Below are 19,375 nucleotides of genomic sequence, written 5' to 3' on the forward strand. Positions count from 1 at the left end.
ATGCCAGTCCTAATGCACTCAATCTGGCCTTTATGCTAAACTACTGAAATATAGTCACCAGAGCAAAATTGATGTATGAAATCCACGTGTTGGTATAAACTTTATTTTAACATTTGCTGCTTTATCCATCTAATATATTGTTTATTTTACCAGTGACTGAGCCTAGTATACCTGGAAGAGAAACAAGATCCTGGAGGTTTCTAGTTACTGTCCATAAGAATCTGGGAATAATGTGTGTGTTGCTGCTTGTTTTCTCCATTCTGACATTCTTGACTTTGCCTTATTTTATTGCAATTGCAGAACAAATGAAATCATGTCAGGGGATTCCGGGAAAACAAAGTAAGGACTACAAACTGCATGCATAGTTTAGTAAATTAGTGTAAATGATGTTCTTGTAAGCCTTATAGTTCACTTTTCACTGAATGGTGGTAAATGTGATCCGTCCCATGTGACTAACAAATGATGGATGCATGGATCTTACCAGGGTCACTTAAGGCAACATGTCTTCTAAGCAAGCAGAGGCACCACCACTTCCAGTGGGACCAGAACACACACACACACACACACACACACACACACACACACACACGAACACGCTGAGACACACAACTTTAAACAGCGGGTCTGGCCAGCCCCCTGTCGGTCCACATTAATAACTGCATGCTTCAAAAACACACAGGTGGCTTCTCACATTGCTGCACATTCAATTCAATTCAATTCAATTTTTTTTTTTAATAATACCAAGGGGCAATTCATTTTGATGACAATTTGGTCATTTTGTGTATTTTTTTAGTCATTTTGTGTCTTTGTAAGTCATTTTGTGTCCTTTTTTGGTCATTTTGTGTCTTTTTTAGTCATTTTGTGTCTTCTTCTGTGTTTTTTGGGTCATTTTGTCTTCTCATTTTGTGTCTTTTTTAGTCATTTTAGGTATTTTTTGGTCATTTTGGGTCTTTTTTGGTCATTTTGGGTCTTTTTGTGTCCTTTTTTTTAAGTAATTTTGTGTCTCATAATTGTGTCAATCAATTCTAATTTTATTGTAATTGCATTACACAAATTTACACAATTTATGTTTAAGATGACGTCCTCAAATCTCTTGTTTTGTCCACAAACCAAAGAGATATTCAGTTTATTGTCATAAAGGAACAAAGAAACCAGAAATATTCACATTGAAGAAGCTGAAATCAGAGAATTTGGACTTTAAAAAACTTGCTCAAACCAATCATTGGATTATCAAAATAGTTGCCGATTAATTTAATTATTGTTTGATAAATTAAATAACTGTTGCAGCTCTAGACTGGATATGATTGGGACCAAAAAAGAAACATCACAGACTGTTTACAGAACTTTGCAGAAATCTCTGATCTGTCCATAAAAATAGTAATTATCACCAAAAGATTCCCTGTCTATGGACACCGGTAGAAACTGTATCGATTTTCAATCAGCAGCCACCACACAGTCATTTACTGTATGTAGCACAATGCAGCCTATCACCTGTGGTGATAATTGCTGCTGTATAGCCTACATGTACCAGGATCAACTGTGCTTTAAGTGCTTCAATGGATTTTTGCCGCTTGTTTAAAATAACTTCTACAGTACCGTTTAGTTTGTGTCCTTCTTCAAGCTAGATTGTTTGTTTGTTATCATTATTTTATTTTAATTGGTTGTTGGTAGGCCTATCCATATGGTGATGGCCGTGGCTTTTGAATTTGTATTTATTTATATTTATTTATTTGCATCATAGTAAAGGACAATTACAAAAAACAGAAATGAAACAAGAATAGTAAGTGCGGGAGAGGTTAAAAAACCCTATATGGGCTTATAAAAAGCACCTCCTCAAGAAAGATATATTATTCTATTATGATCTATTATAACTTGGGTGATATCAGCTAAATTGTGCCACTTTTTGGTAAATCACTTGGGACAATAACATAATACCATATAAGACTTTTCCATGTGTTTTTATGATTAATATTGACTGTTTCTGATGATTTTGTGTTGAAATAATGAAATAAAATATAATTATTCAGGCCCTACAGTTCTTAAAACATCGGCTGTGCCAACTTTTTTTGTATGAGCAGTTTCAGGTAAAATGGGCCTGTCAAACTGATAATAATAAGATTATTCTGGGACCCCTGCAGTCTACATATAAACTTATACATCAGTCTTCTCAGGGTGGCCTGGAAGATGTTTATCCCTAAATCACACACAAAAAATGTAATAGAATACACTAAAAACAGCTTTTCGAGATAAAGAAAAAAAAGTTATGATTCAAGTCTGTAAAAGGTTCATTTAAAGCAGGGGTCTCAAACTCAAATTACCTGGGGGCCGCAGTATCAAAATGACCACAAAAAAAAGACACAAAATTACTAAGAAAAAGACACAAAATGACAGAAAAAAACGAAATTACTTAAAAAGACACAATATGACCCCAAAAAAGACACAAAATGACCCCAAATGACTGAAAAAACACTAAATTACTTTAAAAAGACACAAAATTACCCCCAAAATACACTAAATTACTAAGAAAAGACACAAAATTATTAGAAAAAGACACAAAATTTCTAGAAAAAAAAAGACACAAAATTACTAACAAAAGACACAAAATTACATTACATAACATTTCCACTTTTTCCAGTAAAAACAATACAGCAGATAATAAACGGACCTTCCACACACAACACGGTAAAGTGCCATTCATATAAAACTCACATTAAACTTTCATATCAAGGTGGGGGCCACAAAATATCATCACGAGGGCCACAATTGGCCCGCGGGCCGCGACTTTGAGACCCCTGATTTAAAGTATATAGAAAAGGAGTAAAGGAGCACATGGTATCATATGAATGGTAAAAAGTCAGAAGAAATGAGTGACGTTCTGTAGATTTCAGGAACGACGCTTGTGATTGGTCCGTAATGAATTCCAGTAACCAATCACATTCCAGCTTGTTGTTACCAGGAAGCAGAAGACGCGGTTGGCAACGCCAAATAATATCCCTTGAACCGATTACGATATGAAAATAACAGGTTAATAGACAGCAAAATTAAATTATTACGAAGGGGAATAGTCATATTTTTTTTATATATTTTATATATATTGTATTTATTTTTTTTAATTCAGCAAAAAACGTCGGTCGGAACAAAGCGGAGCTAACAGTGCTAGCTATCAATGTTTACAGCTAACGTTAGCTAATGTAGCTAGCTAGCTATTCTAAGTTATTTAACTTGTTTGAGATAACGTTACAGTGTCGCTAAATAATGCCGAACCGTCCGCTGTAAAGTCACGTTTTACCCACTTTACTGATAAACTGCTGTGTCTGTCGGGTAATATACTTTAAAACGTTATTTACCAAACATGTCCAGCACCGTGCTGGGGGTCGGTGAGGGCGTCTTTGTTGTCGCGAGCGTTTGGATCGCAGCTCTTGTTTTCGGGATGATGCTGCTCAGAGCATCCGGGTCTGCAAAGTGAGTGATAACAACACATCCAAACATTCTATACACAATGTGGTTATAACATTTTATGCCGAAATTATGGAGAAAAGCCTACATTGGAGACCATTTATTGAATAAGCCAAAGCATTGGCTGTGCATCCAATCATGCCGTATTCCCTTGACATTTTTTACACTTTAATCTTATTTTGCGTGTTGGGAAAAACATAAACACTCTTCAACATAAATAACTTAATTTGTGGCATTAGTAAGGTTTCCTCTAAAATTCGGCATATGTTTTAGTTATCAGTTTGCCCCATATTGCATTAAAATGGCCAAAAAAAACACATAAAGTGCATAGACAGTATGTAATGAACCAGGTTATTACTGTACAATAACAAATAATAACCTGGTTCATTACATACTGTCTATGCACTTTATGTGTTTTTATGCACACTGTTCATTGCACCTTATTTGTTTCATAGCACCAACATTTTTTATACTGTATATTCATATTTATTCTGCACTGGAATTCTATTCTCCTCCTTCTTTAGACACTTTATATTTTATTGTATTTTTATTGTATTTTTATATTTTATTGCTTGAAGTATGCCTAGGTTGTTCTTTTTATTTAATTGTGTTGTTATTGTCTCTGTGTGTAATGCTGCTGCTACACTGTAATTTCCCAGCTTGGGATAAATAAAGTCTGTCTATCTATCTATCTATCTAAAATGTTGTTTCATATATCTCACATACTCAAAGCTGAAATACAGTCTAATTAAGTGTTGAAATAACTCAATTTCTTGTTTTTAATGCCTGGTACAACTGAAGGTAAATTTGTTTGGACAAATACAATGATAACAAAGGTAAAACAGCAACAACTACACAAACTCTATACACAATGTGGTTAGAACAATTTATGCCGAAATCATGGAGAAAAGCCTACATTGGAGACCATTTATTGAATAAACCAAGGCATTGGCTCTGCATCCATTCATGCCGTAGTCCCTTGACATTTTTTACACTTTAATCTTATCTTGCGTGCTGGAAAAACACAAACACTCTTTAACATAAATAACTTTACTCTTGGCATTAGTAAGGTTTCCTCTAAAATTCGGCATATGTTTTAGTTATCAGTTAGCTCCATATTGCATTAAAATGGCCAAAATATTGTTTCATATGGCTCACATACTTAAAGCTGAAATATAGTCGATTTAAGTGTTGAAATAAATAGTTTGGCCAGATTCATAAGGGACCTTTAGCTGTTTTTAACAGTTTTGGATATATAGTCATGGAAAAAATTATTAGACCATCCTTGTTTTCTTAAATTTCTGCTGATATCTAGCAATTTTCCATGGTTTTCTTGATAACTAGTAGGAAGTATGTATTCATATAGTGGGAGATTAAGTAGATTTTTCAATTATGGCCAAATGAGTCGTATTCCCTTGACATTTTTTACACTTTAATCTTATCTTGCGTGTTGAGAAAAACATAAACACTCTTCAACATAAATATCTTAATTTGTGGCATTAGTAAGGTTTCCTCAACAATTCGGCATATGTTTTAGTTATCAGTTATCTCCATATTGCATTGAAATGGCCAAAATATTGTTTCATATATCTCATAAACTCAAAGCTGAAATACAGACTAATTAAGTGTTGAAATAAGAGACCTTTTGTTGTGTTTAACAGTTCGGATATATAGTCGTGGAAAACATTATTTGACCCTTGTTTTGTTTAGTATCTTGTTCATTTTAATGCTTGGTACAACTAAATGTACATTTGTTTGCACAAATATAATGATAACAACAAAAATAGCTCGTAACAGTTTAATTTAAGAGCTGATATCCTGACATTTTCCATGGTTATCATTATATTTTTAGAACATTTTATGCCGAAATGATGGGAAAAAGCCTACATTGGTGACCATTTATTGAATAAGCCAAGGCATTGCCTGTGAATCAGTCCATGCCGTATTCCCTTGACATTTTTTACACTTTAATCTTATTTTGCATGCTGGAGAAAACATAAACACTCTTCAACATAAATAACTTAATTTGTGGCATTAGTAAGGTTTCCTGAAAAATTCGGCATATATGCTTTAGTTATCAGTTTGCTCCATATTGCATTTAAATGGCCAAAATATTGTGTCATATATCTCATAAACTCAAAGCTGAAATACAGACTAATTAAATGTTGAAATAACTCAATTTCTTGTTTTTAATTCTTTGTTTTTAATGCCTGGTACAACTGAAGGTACATTTGTTTGGACAAATATAATGATAACAACACAAACTCACCCATGAGAGTTAAGTGCATGGTCCCAGCAATGAATTAGTTAGGCAGCATGAGCATGTGGGTATAATTAATTGTTTCACTGAATTTAAGTGTCAGGAAACAGTAGTTATTTGTGCTGATCTATCTGAGTCGACAACAAAGTATCTAGGTGAAAATAAAAAGTAGCCACCTTTGTGTGTAATCAAGGCCAGAATGATAAGAAATACAGTCATACATACATTTGTTTGGACAAATATAATGATAACAACAAAAATAGCTCGTAAGAGTTTAATTTAAGGGTTGATATCTAGACATTTAACATGGTTTTATTCATAATGATTTTGGTTATTTTCAAGAATGTTTCCATGACTGTAGATGTAAAAATAAAAAGACACCAATAAATGACACAAAATTATCGAAATAGAAACAAATTGACCAAAAATAGATGTAAAAATGATCAAAAAAGACACAAAATGACCAAGTGGCTGATATCTAGCCATTTTCCATGTTTTTCTTGTTAATGATTTTGATTATTATCAAGAAAACCATGGAAAATATCTAGATACCAGCTCTTAAATTAAACTCTTATAAGCTATTTTTGTTGTTTTCATTATATGTGTCCAAACAAATGTACCGTTAGTTGTACCAGGCATAAAAATCAACAAGAAACTGAAGAAAACAATGGTGGTCTAATCATTTTTTCATGACTTTATTTCTTAACATTCTGGCCTTGATTACACACAAAGGTGGCAACTTTTCTTTTTCTTCACCTAAATACTTTGTTGTCGACTCAGATAGATCAGCAGGAATAACTACAGTTTCCTGACACTTAAATTCCATGAAACGATTAATTATACCCACATGCTCATGCTGCCTAACTAATTAATTGCTGGGACCATGCACTTTCCAATCCCTGCTGATTGATATTTATGTGATGACTACAACAGATTCAAACACTGTTAAAGTCAGTAAATGTTTGTTTCCGTGTCGGATGCACTGTGACACCAAACACTGTGCACTTGTGTAAGGTGCAATTACAGTAAATTTTAAATGGGGTGAAACATGGTGCTATTTACTTGATTGGAAAGTTAACAACTTTTTTAAAACACAATAAAGAATGCCATTGTTTTGATTGGTACTTAATAATGACATTATCCTCAGATAACTCCCCGTTTACTGCAAGTCTCCCCACAAATCAGCAGTGGGAGTCCTAATGTTGTTCTCTTTGTGTTGTGTAATTGTGTGTGTTGTGTGTTTTGTGTCTTGCCAGGTTAGGCGTTATCCCCATTTTCTTACTGGCTCTCACCATCACTTTAGTGTTGGTGTTTTTCCCTCGGAGCCCAGAGACAGCGACAACTTTCAAAGAGATCGAGGTGAGCTCTATGTACTAATCACACACACCGTTACACACACATAAAAAAACTCAGATAATGGGGCGCCCTGGTAGCTAACCTGGTCAGGCCTAAGCTTCATTAACTAAGTCTGGGTCTTTCACTGCGGCCAAATTCCAACTTGTGGTGCTTTGCTGCATGTCATCTTCTCTCTCTGTCCCCCGTTTCCTGTTTATCTGCAACTGTACTATCTAATAAAGGAGAAAAAATCCCCAAAATGAATCTTAAAGGGGACCTAATATGCTAATTTTCAATGTATACTTCTATTTTGGGTCTCGATTGTAACAAGTCAACATGTTTTAAAGCTAAAGTTTTAAAGATGTTTTTCATCTCTGTATAAGAACAGGGCCGTTTGTTGTTTTTCAACAACACGCGCCATTTGTAAAAGCTGGTGAAGCAGTTTTGCTAACTTTGTTGCTATAATTAGCAACTTTTCAGCTCTTCTTAACGAGCTGCGGGGGCTGGGGGCTCGTTAAGAAGAGTAAGAACAAGTCGAAGAGGCACATTCCTCCTGCAGCAGTCTCTCCCAGCTGCAGTCACAGAGCCGGCTAACAGTTAGCTCTGTAGCAGTACAGTGTGTATGTGCTAACAGGCTAACAGTTAGCTCTGTAGCAGTACAGTGTGTATGTGCTAACAGGCTAACAGTTAGCTCTGTAGCAGTACAGTGTGTATGTGGTAACAGACTAACAGTTAGCTCTGTAGCAGTATAGTGTGTATGTGCTAACAGGCTAACAGTTAGCTCTGTAGCAGTACAGTGTGTATGTGCTAACAGGCTAACAGTTAGCTCTGTAGCAGTACAGTGTGTTTGTGCTAATAGGCTAACAGTTAGCCCTGAAGCAGTACAGTGTGTATGTGCTAATAGGCTAACAGTTAGCTCTGTAGCAGTACAGTGTGTTTGTGCTAATAGGCTAACAGTTAGCCCTGAAGCAGTACAGTGTGTATGTGCTAATAGGCTAACAGTTAGCTCTGTAGCAGTACAGTGTGTTTGTGCTAATAGGCTAACAGTTAGCCCTGAAGCAGTACAGTGTGTATGTGCTAATAGGCTAACAGTTAGCTCTGTAGCAGTACAGTGTGTATGTGCTGCTGCTGCAGTAGGTGTTCACTTAGCGATCTCTGTTTGTTTACAACAAGCAGCGGACACTCTGTGCACAGTTAGCGATGCTGGTTAATTCACAATGTTTATGATCAGCTGCTGACTTTGTGCACAGTTAGCGACGGCAGCCACAGTTGCGTCTCCCTTGTTTAATCTGTCGCGACGATCGAAAAACCCTGCGTCACCTCCGGAGTCTCTAAATCCCTCTGGGGGCCTTTTTATAATGGAGACACGCAGAGTGGGCGGACATTTGAGTGGGCGTGGCCTGAGACTTTCCCGGTGGCCACTTTTCCCCCTAAAGGAAACACGGCTAAAGTGTCCCTTTAAAGCCCCCCTCCCTAAAAAGTCTGCTGTGATTGGTTAGTATTTCTGGGCCCTCTGCATCTGTGCTCTTACCATCATTGCATGGTCGCAGGGCTCTACACAGCTATTTCAGCTTTAATTGAAAGGTCATCTCATATTGACTTTTGTGCTCCAAAAAATGTACATTTAATAGACATTTAATCACATACAGCATCTGACACTGGATTTGATAGTGTCAGGTCAAGGCATGGTTAAAATCAGGTGAGGTGCAGTAATACATGAGGTTTTAATGTCAGATCTGTTTATTAACCCTCTGGGGTCTGAGCCTATTTGCCCTTTTAATATTTACTATACTCATGTTTGGTATTTGGTATTTTCTCAGCACAACTTCAACATGATCTGACAATTATTATTTCAACCATAACCCACTTTATTAACATATTGAGCCCAAAAATACTATAATAAAACCCACAGATATGCTCAATGAACTGTTTCAGACCTGAAAAAATGTAAACATAGGTTACAAATATGAACATATAAAGGTAAAATTCAAATATAATAAAACTATACATAAAAAAAATACCATAAAAACATGTTTATTTATGGGAACAGTGTTAGATAATTAGACCCCTTTTTTCAATTTTTTACAGAATGCCACGCCTGCCTCGTCCCATCCTACTTTCACACTTGAATCAATATTTTTGTACTATTAAAGTCTGTAATTTGGAGTGAAGTCGACAGCAGTTTTTTTGTTACGACGCTTTAAAAAAAGCCACGTTATCTGAAATATAGACCCCAGAGGATTAAGTATAGCATCTGCTCCCTTGATGCATTATGAAACATTTAAGAACAGTAAATTAAATAAAAGTTGTCTCTTATTTAATGCTTATCAATGACGACAGTAGCAAAAACATGTATCTTTATGCATCTTTTAAGATTTCAAAGGGTAATTCATATTTTGATTGTGTGTGTGAGGCTGTAACTCAGAGCAGAATGCCTTTTTTGTACTGATTGAAGATAAATTCTTTATTTAGGCTGGAGGTAGATGTATATAAACAACGTATCCTGAATGAAAGCTCCCCTCTGATATGAGCCGGTATCCACGGCGCTGTATGCCTGTAAATAGCATGTGTCATTGTGTGTGCGCGTCTGTGTATGTGCTTGTCATAAAGGCCTGTTCTGCTTTATCTTAGTCCAACAGCAATACAGAACAAACACTCCCCCATGTTGCCTCCGGGTCGTGCCAATAAGCTGGCCAGATCTGCCAGGCAAGCTGCTACCCCATAGAAATAGCGGTGCAGAGCCCCGTCCTGCTAGCTCACGTTTTATAGCCTTTGTGCAAAGGCAGATACCAGACCAGCAGCAGAGACAGGCGGCGAATGGGACTTCCTGGATTTCTGTGCAAATCTTGGGGGTGAAATGACTCCGATGCTACTTCAGACATGGAGTCCTGTGTTTGAAGAAGTCACATGTAAAATCACTTTTTGTTCGTTGCCCTCCAATGTGTGAAATTGCTCATCCTTTGTGTCATTAAAACATCAGAACTAGGGATGCACAACGTATTTTAGTATACTAAATCATACATAATCAGCCAATAATGCAGGGGTCTCAAAATTAAATTACCTGGGGGCCCCTGGAAGTAGTATCAAAATGACCAAAAAAAGACACAAAATAGCTATAAAAAGACACAAAATGACAGAAAAAATTAAATTACTTTAAAAAAGACACAAAATTACCAAAAAAGACACAAAATTACTAAAAAAAAAGACACAAAATTACTGAAAAAACACTAAATTAGTTAATAGACACAAAATGACCAAAAAATACACAGAATTACCCCAAAAAAGACGCAAAATAATTTAAAAAAGACACAAAATGACTGGAAAAAAACTAAATTACTTAAAAAAGACACAAAATTACAAAAAAAAAGACACAAAAATGACCAAAAAAGAAACAAAATGACTGAAAAAACACTAAATTAGTTAATAGACACAAAATGACCAAAAAAAATACACAAAATAATTTTAAAAAGACACAAAATGACCCCAAAAAATACACAAAATTACAAAAAAAAGGCACAAAATCATTTAAAAAAGACACAGAATTACCAAAAAAGACACAAAATTATTTAAAAAGACAAAAAAATATTAAGACAAGACACAAAATTACCCAAAAAAGACATAAAATTACCAAAAAAAAGTAATTAAAGGGACCTTCCACACGCAACACGTATAGTGTCATTTAAACTTGATTATGATTTTGGTTATTATCAAGAAAACCATGTTAAATGTCTAGATATCAGCTCTTGAATTAAACTATAATGAGCTATTTTTGTTGTTATCATTATATTTGTCCAAACAAATGTACCTTTAGTTGTACCAGACATTAAAGTGAAAAATACATTGAAGAAAACAAGGGTGGTCTAATCATATTTCCCTGACTGTGTATGTCATAGATTCATTCGATTATTTTCAAATGAACTCATAAACATGTTACCTGTGTCCCTTTCAAATTAAGAAACTCCACTAAATTTTGAGGGAAATTACTTTTTTAGTGAAAAAATTTGTGATTTAGGGTTGCATAATCAAAAACAAAACATATTTTGATCATTCCTTTGTCTTTGATCGTTTGCTTTCATGAAAATAAATGAACAAAATTGTAAATCTGCCAAACAACATTTCATTTATACTCTATAAAAAATGTCTGTAGATTTTACGGTGATAAACTACTAAACCATGACAGTAAAAGACCGTAAAATGATAAATGGGTTAATTCAGTTTCAGTAACAATGAAATACCGTAAATGTATATATCAGCCAAAACAGTATGTTTAAAAAAAAAAAAAGTAATTCTGGCAATTATTTCAATCATTTAAAAAAGACACAGAATTACCAAAAAAGACACAAAATTATTTTAAAAAGACAAAATTATTTTAAAAAGACACAAAATGACCCAAAAATGACACAAAATGACAAAAAAAAACAACACTAAATTACCAAAAAAGGCACAAAAGCATTTAAAAAAAGACACAGAATTACTAAAAAAGACACAAAATTATTTTAAAAAGACACTAAAATTATTAAGACAAGACACAAAATTACCAAAAAAAGACACAAAATTACCCGAAAAGTTTCAGTTTCAGTTTCAGTAACAATGAAATACCGTAAATGTATATATCAGCCAAAACAGTATGTTTAAAAAAAAAAAAAAAAAAAAGTAATTCTGGCAATTATTTCAATCATTTAAAAAAGACACAGAATTACCAAAAAAGACACAACATTATTTTAAAAAGACAAAGTTATTTAAAAAAAACACAAAATTACACAAAATTACAAAAAAAAACACTAAATTACCAAAAAAGGCAAAAAAATATTTTAAAAAGACACTAAAATTATTAAGACAAGACACAAAATTACCAAAAAAAGACACAAAATTACCCAAAAAGTTTCAGTTTCAGTTTCAGTAACAATGAAATACCGTAAATGTATATATCAGCCAAAACACAGTATGTTTTATAAAAAAAAAAAAAGTAATTCTGGCAATTATTTCAATCATTTAAAAAAGACACAGAATTACCAAAAAAGACACAAAATTATTTTAAAAAGACAAAATTATTTAAAAAAGACACAAAATTACCCAAAAATGACACAAAATGACAAAAAAAAAAAAACACTAAATTACCAAAAAAGACACTACATTATTTTAAAAAGACACTAAAATTATTAAGACAAGACACAAAATTACCAAAAAAAGACACAAAATTACCAAAAATGTTTCAGTTTCAGTTTCAGTAACAATGAAATACCATAAATGTATATATCAGCCAAAACACAGTATGTTTTATAAAAAAAAAAATAATTCTGGCAATTATTTCAATCATTTAAAAAAGACACAGAATTATTTGAAAAAGACAAAATTATTTAAAAAAGACACAAAATGACACAAAATGACAAAAAAAAAACCACTAAATTACCAAAAAAGGCACAGAATTACCAAAAAAGACACAAAATTATTTTAAAAAGACACTAAAATTATTAAGACAAGACACAAAATTACCAAAAAAAGACACAAAATTACCCAAAAAGTTTCAGTTTCAGTTTCAGTAACAATGAAATACCGAAAAAGGATATATATGCCAAAACAGTATGTTTAAAAAAAAAAAAAAAAAAGTAATTCTGGCAATTATTTCAATCATTTAAAAAAGACACAGAATTACCAAAAAAGACACAAAATTATTTTAAAAAGACAAAATTATTTCAAAAAGACACAAAATTACAGCTGCTGTTTTTTTACCGTAAAAACAACAGGTTTTTTTTTACAGTGTAGACCATATAACACCCAGCTCTAGTTATAAGACACTGAAAGGTGAAAAACCAAAACGGTGAATGATGCCTTTGTTTCCATATCGTGTTTTAGATGAAAGCTCATTTTCATTTTCTGAATCCTTCCCTGCAGGCACAGAGATAATATATATAGGACTGTGTGTGTTTTCCACTGTGTGTGAATGTGTGTCTAACCTCTTGCTGTTAAACAAAAGTAAAATATCATAGTGCCAATTAGGCCAGTCCCAGACTAGGGGTGGGGGTGGTTTACGCCAAACCCCCCCCCTCTCCTCCAGCCCCCCCGCCCGTCTGCCAGCTACCACCCGTGCGCTCAATGGCACATTAATAAAACATGGCCCACACTTTGGGTTCCTGCTTGCTGTGTAATTGGCAAATTAAAAAGTGAGATGTGTTAAATGCATCCATAAGAGACGGCATACATCATCCCCACCTCCCATAGACACCAGTGGACCCATACACACACACACACACACACCTACTCTCATTCCACAACAGACCCTGTGAAATCTCTCTTCAGTCAGCAGTAGGGCTGAAACTCTTCTGGTATTATCTGGCTTAAGGGCCTTTTCTCAGTTTGTGTTCTCCTATACATGCATGGCTCATGATCTAAATATTAACAAAGACCTGGAGCTATTAGTGAAGTGTTAATTAAATCAATCGATCAGAAAGCAACTCGATGAACTCAAACTTTGTCTAACTTATGCAACACCGATGCAGATCAGGAGGGTCTTGTCCTGCAACTTGTTTCATTTAGATCGGTTAATTGAGGTATTACTCAGAAAAGCAGCAGTGTTATGTGCTTTGTGTCCCCACTGATCAAACGTCTAGATCAGGGGTCTCAAACTCGCGGCCCGCGGGCCAATTGTGGCCCTCGTGAAGATATTTTGTGGCCCCCACCTTGATATGAAAGTTTAATGTGAGTTTTATATGAATGGCACTTTACCGTGTTGTGTGTTAATTACTTTTTGGGGTAATTTTGTGTCTTTTTTAAATAATTTAGTGTCTTTTTTAACAATTTAGTATTTTTTTTTTTTATAATTTTGTGTCTATTTTGGTCATTTGTGTCCTTTTTGGTAATTTTGTGTCTTTCTTTTTTAAATAGTTTTGTGTCTTTTTTAGTAATTTTGTGTATTTTTTTGGGTCATTTTGTGTCTTTTTTTTATAATTTTGTGTCTTTTTTGGTCATTTTGTTTCTTTTTTAAGTAATTTTGTTTTTTTCTGTCATTTTGTGTCTTTTTGGGGTCATTTTGTGTCTTTTTTTAATATTTTTGTGTCTTTTTCGGTCATTCTGTGTCTTTTTGGGGTAATTTTGTGTCTTTTTGGAAATAATTTTGTGTCTGTTTTGGTAATTCTGTTTATTTCTTAAGTAATTTAGTGTTTTTCCAGTCTTTTTATGTCTTTTTTTGTAATTTTGTGTCTCTTTTTTGTTGTAATTTTGTGTCTTTTTTTGGTCGTTTTGTGTCTTTTTTGGTCATTTTGTCTTTTTTTCTGGTCATTTTGATACTGCCTCCAGCGGCCCCCAGGTAATTTCAGTTTGAGACCCCTGGTCTAGATGAAGAACAGTAGCATCAGAAAATAACCAGCAGCCCAGCATCAGCAGCAGTGAAACAACAAACATGCTGTGTCTTCAAATACACTGCTGCACAGGTTATTCCCTGAACATACAGGTCTCATTCCTGCAACAATCAATAACCGCTGCATGGCTGTGATTCAGAGCCAGAGACCAGGTTTAAAGGTGGTGCTGACACTGGCTTCCACAGAGTCGGGTTATGGCATGGTTAGAATCAGGTGATGCAGTAATACATGAGGTTTAAATGTCAGATCTGTTTATTAAGTCACCAATCATAAACACTGCATATCAAATCCTGGAAGCACATTTATCTCCCAATACTCCCATTCGTCTGTCCTCATACTGCTTCTGCAAACTCATCTTATTGTCTGATTAGTGATCCAATGCAAGTAATGTCACTCTATCCCAAAATCGGACACAGTTCAAATAAGATTCTATGAAAATTTCACATTAACTACTAATATAAATGATCATATTATGCTTCCAATTAATTAAATGATGTGAAACTAGAGTCTAACCGTGTACGTTAGCCTCGGGTTTACCAGAGTCGACTAAAGGATGCTAACACCGGAGAATTAGCCGTGAGCTAGCTGCATCCCAACTAAAAATGACTAAAAAAAAAAAAAAGACACAAAATTACTAAAAAAAAAGACACAAATTGACCAAAGAAAACCCCTGACTAAATTACTTTAAAAAGTCACAAAATTACCCAAAAAAAGACACAAAATGACAGAAAAAAACTAAATTACTTAAAAAAGACACAAAAAAGACAAAAAATTACTAAAAAAATACACAAAATGACCAAAAAGACACAAAGTGACCAAAAAAAGATACAACATGACTGAAAAAACACTAAATTATTTACAAAAGACACAAAATAACTGAAAAAAGACACAAAATGACAGAAAAAAACTAAAATGCTTAAAAAAAGACACAAAAAAAGACTAAAAATTACTAAAAAAAAAAAAAAAAAAAAAAAAAAAAAAGACACAACATGACAGATCTTAAGTTACCAGAGAAACAGCTCAGCTTCAGCCCCTCCACCGGTGTGTGAAACAGCATCTAAGAAACACACATTTTTAACATTAAATTACTTCATTCAATGTTTTTTCTGGTTTAAATCACTGGATCCATTTGTCTTAGAGAGGAGGAGAAGGTCGAACCCTCCTGAACGAGAAACAAGCTGAGCATCGTTGGCAGCAGCTCAGCCTGCAGCCTCTCTGCCAACGTGCCATATAGCATTTGAAAACATCTTTTTTATTGGTGAACTGATTTATTTAGTGTGTTTACAGGTTGTAATCACTGGGTCAGTTTGTTTTGGAGAGAAGGAGACCTAATTCAGCTCCTCCTGAACTGTAAACACTGAAGGTTTTCTACCTGGCTGGAAGGAATGATGCAATGATGCTTCGTCTTTTGTTTTTGTTTTCATTGAGAGACACCTAGCAACAGAAAATGACATGTTGCAAATAGGGCTGGGCGATATGGACCAAAAGTCAAAAAGTAATGGTCACTTTGTGTCTTTTTTTGGTCATTTTGTGTCTTTTTTTAGTCAATTTGTGTCTTTTTTGGTCATTTTGTGTCTTGTTTTGGTCCTTTTGTGTCTTTTTTTGGTCATTTTGTGTCTTTTTTTAGTCAATTTGTGTCTTTTTTGGTCATTTTGTGTCTTGTTTTTAGTCATTTTGTGTCGCGAGTGCTTACTGAAGAGCCCACTGAGGAATGTGCTTATTTTTCTCTAATGTTTTTACCAGTTAGTAGCTAAAATGTACCATTCATAGTTAGTTTGAGTTGGCTTTGAGGTCTCCGTCACTTTCTCAACAGATGAATCAGTCAGTACAGGTCTGCCAAATGCAGCACAGAGTTAGAAAATGTATCATTCAGATTATCTTAAATTAAATCTAACTGTGCATCCATGTAGCCAAATGTGCATTTTTCTCTCAAAGCTCACAGCTGACAGCAGTCTGTCACTGGTCAGGTTCTGTATGTCTCAGCACTCAGTTTACCTGTTATTCTGCACTGTCAACCCATCAGGGTGGAGAAAATAAACTCTCTCCTGTCTGTCTGTCTGTCTGTCTGTCTGTCTGTCTGTTCTCCTGTCTGTCTGTCTGTCTGTCTGTCTGTCTGTCTGTCTGTCTGTCTGTCTGTCTGTCTGTCCTCCTTTCTGTCTATCTGTCTGTCTGTCCTCCTGTCTGTCTGTCTGTCTGTCTGTCTGTCTGTCTGTCTGTCTGTCTGTCCTCCTGTCTGTCTGTCCTCCTGTCTGTCTGTCCGTCTGTCTGTCTGTCTGTCTGTCTGTCTGTCCTCCTTTCTGTCTATCTGTCTGTCCTCCTGTCTGTCTGTCCGTCTGTCTGTCTGTCTGTCTGTCCTCCTTTCTGTCTATCTGTCTGTCCTCCTGTCTGTCTGTCTGTCTGTCCTCCTTTCTGTCTATCTGTCTGTCCTCCTGTCTGTCTGTCTGCCCTCCTTTCTGTCTGTCTGTCTGTCTGTCTGTCTGTCTGTCTGTCCTCCTTTCTGTCTGTCTGCCTACCTGTCTGTCTGTCTGTCTGTCTGCCTGCCTGCCTGCCTGTCTGTCTGTCTGTCTGTCTGTCTGTCCTCCTGTCTGCCTGCCTGCCTGCCTGTCTGTCTGTCTGTCTGTCTGTCTGTCTGTCTGTCTGTCCTCCTGCCTGCCTGTCTGTCTGTCTGTCTGTCCTCCTGTCTGTCTCTATCTATACAGAATGTCCATTGATAACCCCATGTTATAACTCTAACTGCTGTAGCTGTTTTTCTGAAGGCCCTCTCCTGACATCTAGTGGCCGATAGAGGAAACACAGTATATCTGACCAGCCGTGCTCTTCTGGATTCTGTTTACTAAGTAAAAACATTCTGTGTGAGTTCCTAACAACTCCTAAAAATAACCCGCTCTGCTCTTTCTCTCCACAGATAGTGGACACGTTGTTCATCGGGCGCTACGTCCTGCTGGCGGTGGTGAGCGTGGTCTTCCTGCTGGTGTTCTTCATGCTGCTGCCCTTTCATTTCCTGGAGCCGGTCTATGCCAAGGCCTTGAGAACAAACTAGAGGTGCCAGGGTCAGAGCTGGCACCAGAACCACACCGCTGAAGTACACAACTTAAGACAAGCAAGGCCGATGAGAGCCCCCCGCCCCCCTTCTTCATGTGGAAACAGACTACAGAATGAATCCCAAACACAAACAGCAGGAGCCTCCATGTTGTCTTCACAGCCAACTGTCTGCACGTTGGTGACTGTTTATGTCCAACCAGCAGAAAAGACACGTCCAGCAGGTTGTTTTTTATATGTTTTATCATTTAATACACAAGATGAATAAATGTTTTTAGGCATACTACAGGACTGAAACACTGTTTTTATAAAGACATTATATACAGTCATGGGAAAATGATTGGATCACTCTTGTTTACTCCTTGCTTTCTTGTTTATTTGTTGTTTATTTTAATGCCTGGTACAACTAAAGGTACATTTGTTTGGACAAATATTAGGAGTTTAATTTAAGAGCGGATATTTAGCTATTTTCCATGGTTTTCTTGATATTGATTTTGATTATTATCAAGAAAAAACATGGAAAATGCAAATCTCACCGAATCGCAAAATGCTTAAAATCACAATAATATTGTATCGTGATTTCAGTATCAAGATAAACTCGTATTGTGGGGCCGATATGCTGATTCACACCTCTAACAGTTTGTTTGACATTGTCTTGCAAACATGAAGACATGTCCCTCACTTTACTGTTAATCTAGTTGGTTTAGCTTTATCTTGTCTTATAGTCTTAAATTACAGACTGTATTTCATGGTGACAAAGTTTTGTAATTCTACACATTCATTTTGAAAGTCATGTCGCATATATAGATTCAAACTAGTCAATAAATGAACTAATAGTTAATCTGTGTCTCCAGCTGCTATAAAACAATTGCAATGAATGAGCAAATCAATTTATTTAAAAACAGCATCAACATCAGTTGTGTTTTGTGATGAGCTGTTCATTTCATTATTTTTTCTCATTTTATTTTTTTATTAATTCTTCTTTTTGGACCAAAAATAAACAACTACGTAAACAACAACAACATAGGCTAGATGCATATATACATACACATACTCACATACACACCGTTATACAGATGAGAATATAAACATATGGACATTTACACACATACAGTATAAATCCCTTGATTATAAAAGTTCATGTTCTTTTTTAGCATCACTGCAGTGTGTTTCATTGTGCCCTCGGTGTGGGGAGTGTTCTTGTTTTTTATGCGTAACCAGACACACTTTTATTTCTTGTCTCATGAAAAAAGAAGATAGTGGTGTACCAATGTCCTTTTATATATCTAACAACCTTTCCCAACAGAAAAAAACACTTCCTATGCAGGGGAATGTCTCTGTGCCCCTAAAGCTGACACTTAATATTGTTTGTTTGGTCCAAAACAAATAGTAAAAATGACAATTTTGCCTTTTCAGATGTGTTATATGAGTTTTAGAGCTGCTGGTAGTTGGATTTGTTACCTTTGGACAGACCAAGAGTTTCTGTTTCTGTGTTTTCTCTTTAAGTCAGCTGCTGCACAGACTCTCAGCATGAATGCAAATACTTCACAAAATTGCAAAATATTCATTTCAGCTTTCAGGAAACAAATTGTTTGCCAGCTCATTCAGTTTAAGACGTTTAATTAAAGTTGATGACTGATTTTTATGAAAACTACTATTTAGTTTTACTTCAACATACAGTTAGGCACAGAAGTGCGACGGCGTATTAGGGCCAAGTATGAAAAAAGGGGGTGTCTTCAGGGTTCCTTGACAAAGACAAAACACTATTTTTCAGTCTTTTTTTTCTCATAAATCTGTTCTCATAGAGTTGCCCCTTTTTTTTCGAAAATTTGCCACTTTTTTCTTGAAAATTTGCCACTTTTTTCACGAAAATGTGCCACTTTTTTCTCATAGATTTGCCACTTTTTTCTCATAGATTTGCCACTTTTTT

General features: G+C 35.3%; 1 protein-coding gene across 1 annotated transcript; it reads left to right on the top strand.

The window, feature by feature from the left end:
* Positions 1-3,082: 3,082 nt before the first annotated feature.
* Positions 3,083-17,922, top strand: tmem218 (transmembrane protein 218). Its single transcript, XM_059351806.1, has 3 exons — positions 3,083-3,462; positions 6,973-7,075; positions 17,312-17,922. The coding sequence occupies exons 1-3, from the start codon at positions 3,353-3,355 to the stop codon at positions 17,444-17,446; spliced, it is 348 nt and encodes a 115-aa protein (XP_059207789.1). The 5' UTR covers positions 3,083-3,352; the 3' UTR covers positions 17,447-17,922.
* The last annotated feature ends 1,453 nt before the right edge of the window (positions 17,923-19,375 follow it).

The sequence above is a fragment of the Centropristis striata genome, chromosome 15 (assembly GCF_030273125.1).
Source record: "Centropristis striata isolate RG_2023a ecotype Rhode Island chromosome 15, C.striata_1.0, whole genome shotgun sequence".
NCBI lineage: Eukaryota > Metazoa > Chordata > Actinopteri > Perciformes > Serranidae > Centropristis > Centropristis striata.

Bases quoted from the DNA above. Each gene is read 5' to 3' on its own strand.
- tmem218 (XM_059351806.1), top strand. From the start codon at position 3,353: ATGTCCAGCACCGTGCTGGGGGTCGGTGAGGGCGTCTTTGTTGTCGCG. The intron at 3,463-6,972 runs GTGAGTGATAAC...GTGTCTTGCCAG, and splicing joins AGAGCATCCGGGTCTGCAAA to GTTAGGCGTTATCCCCATTT. The intron at 7,076-17,311 runs GTGAGCTCTATG...TTCTCTCCACAG, and splicing joins CAACTTTCAAAGAGATCGAG to ATAGTGGACACGTTGTTCAT.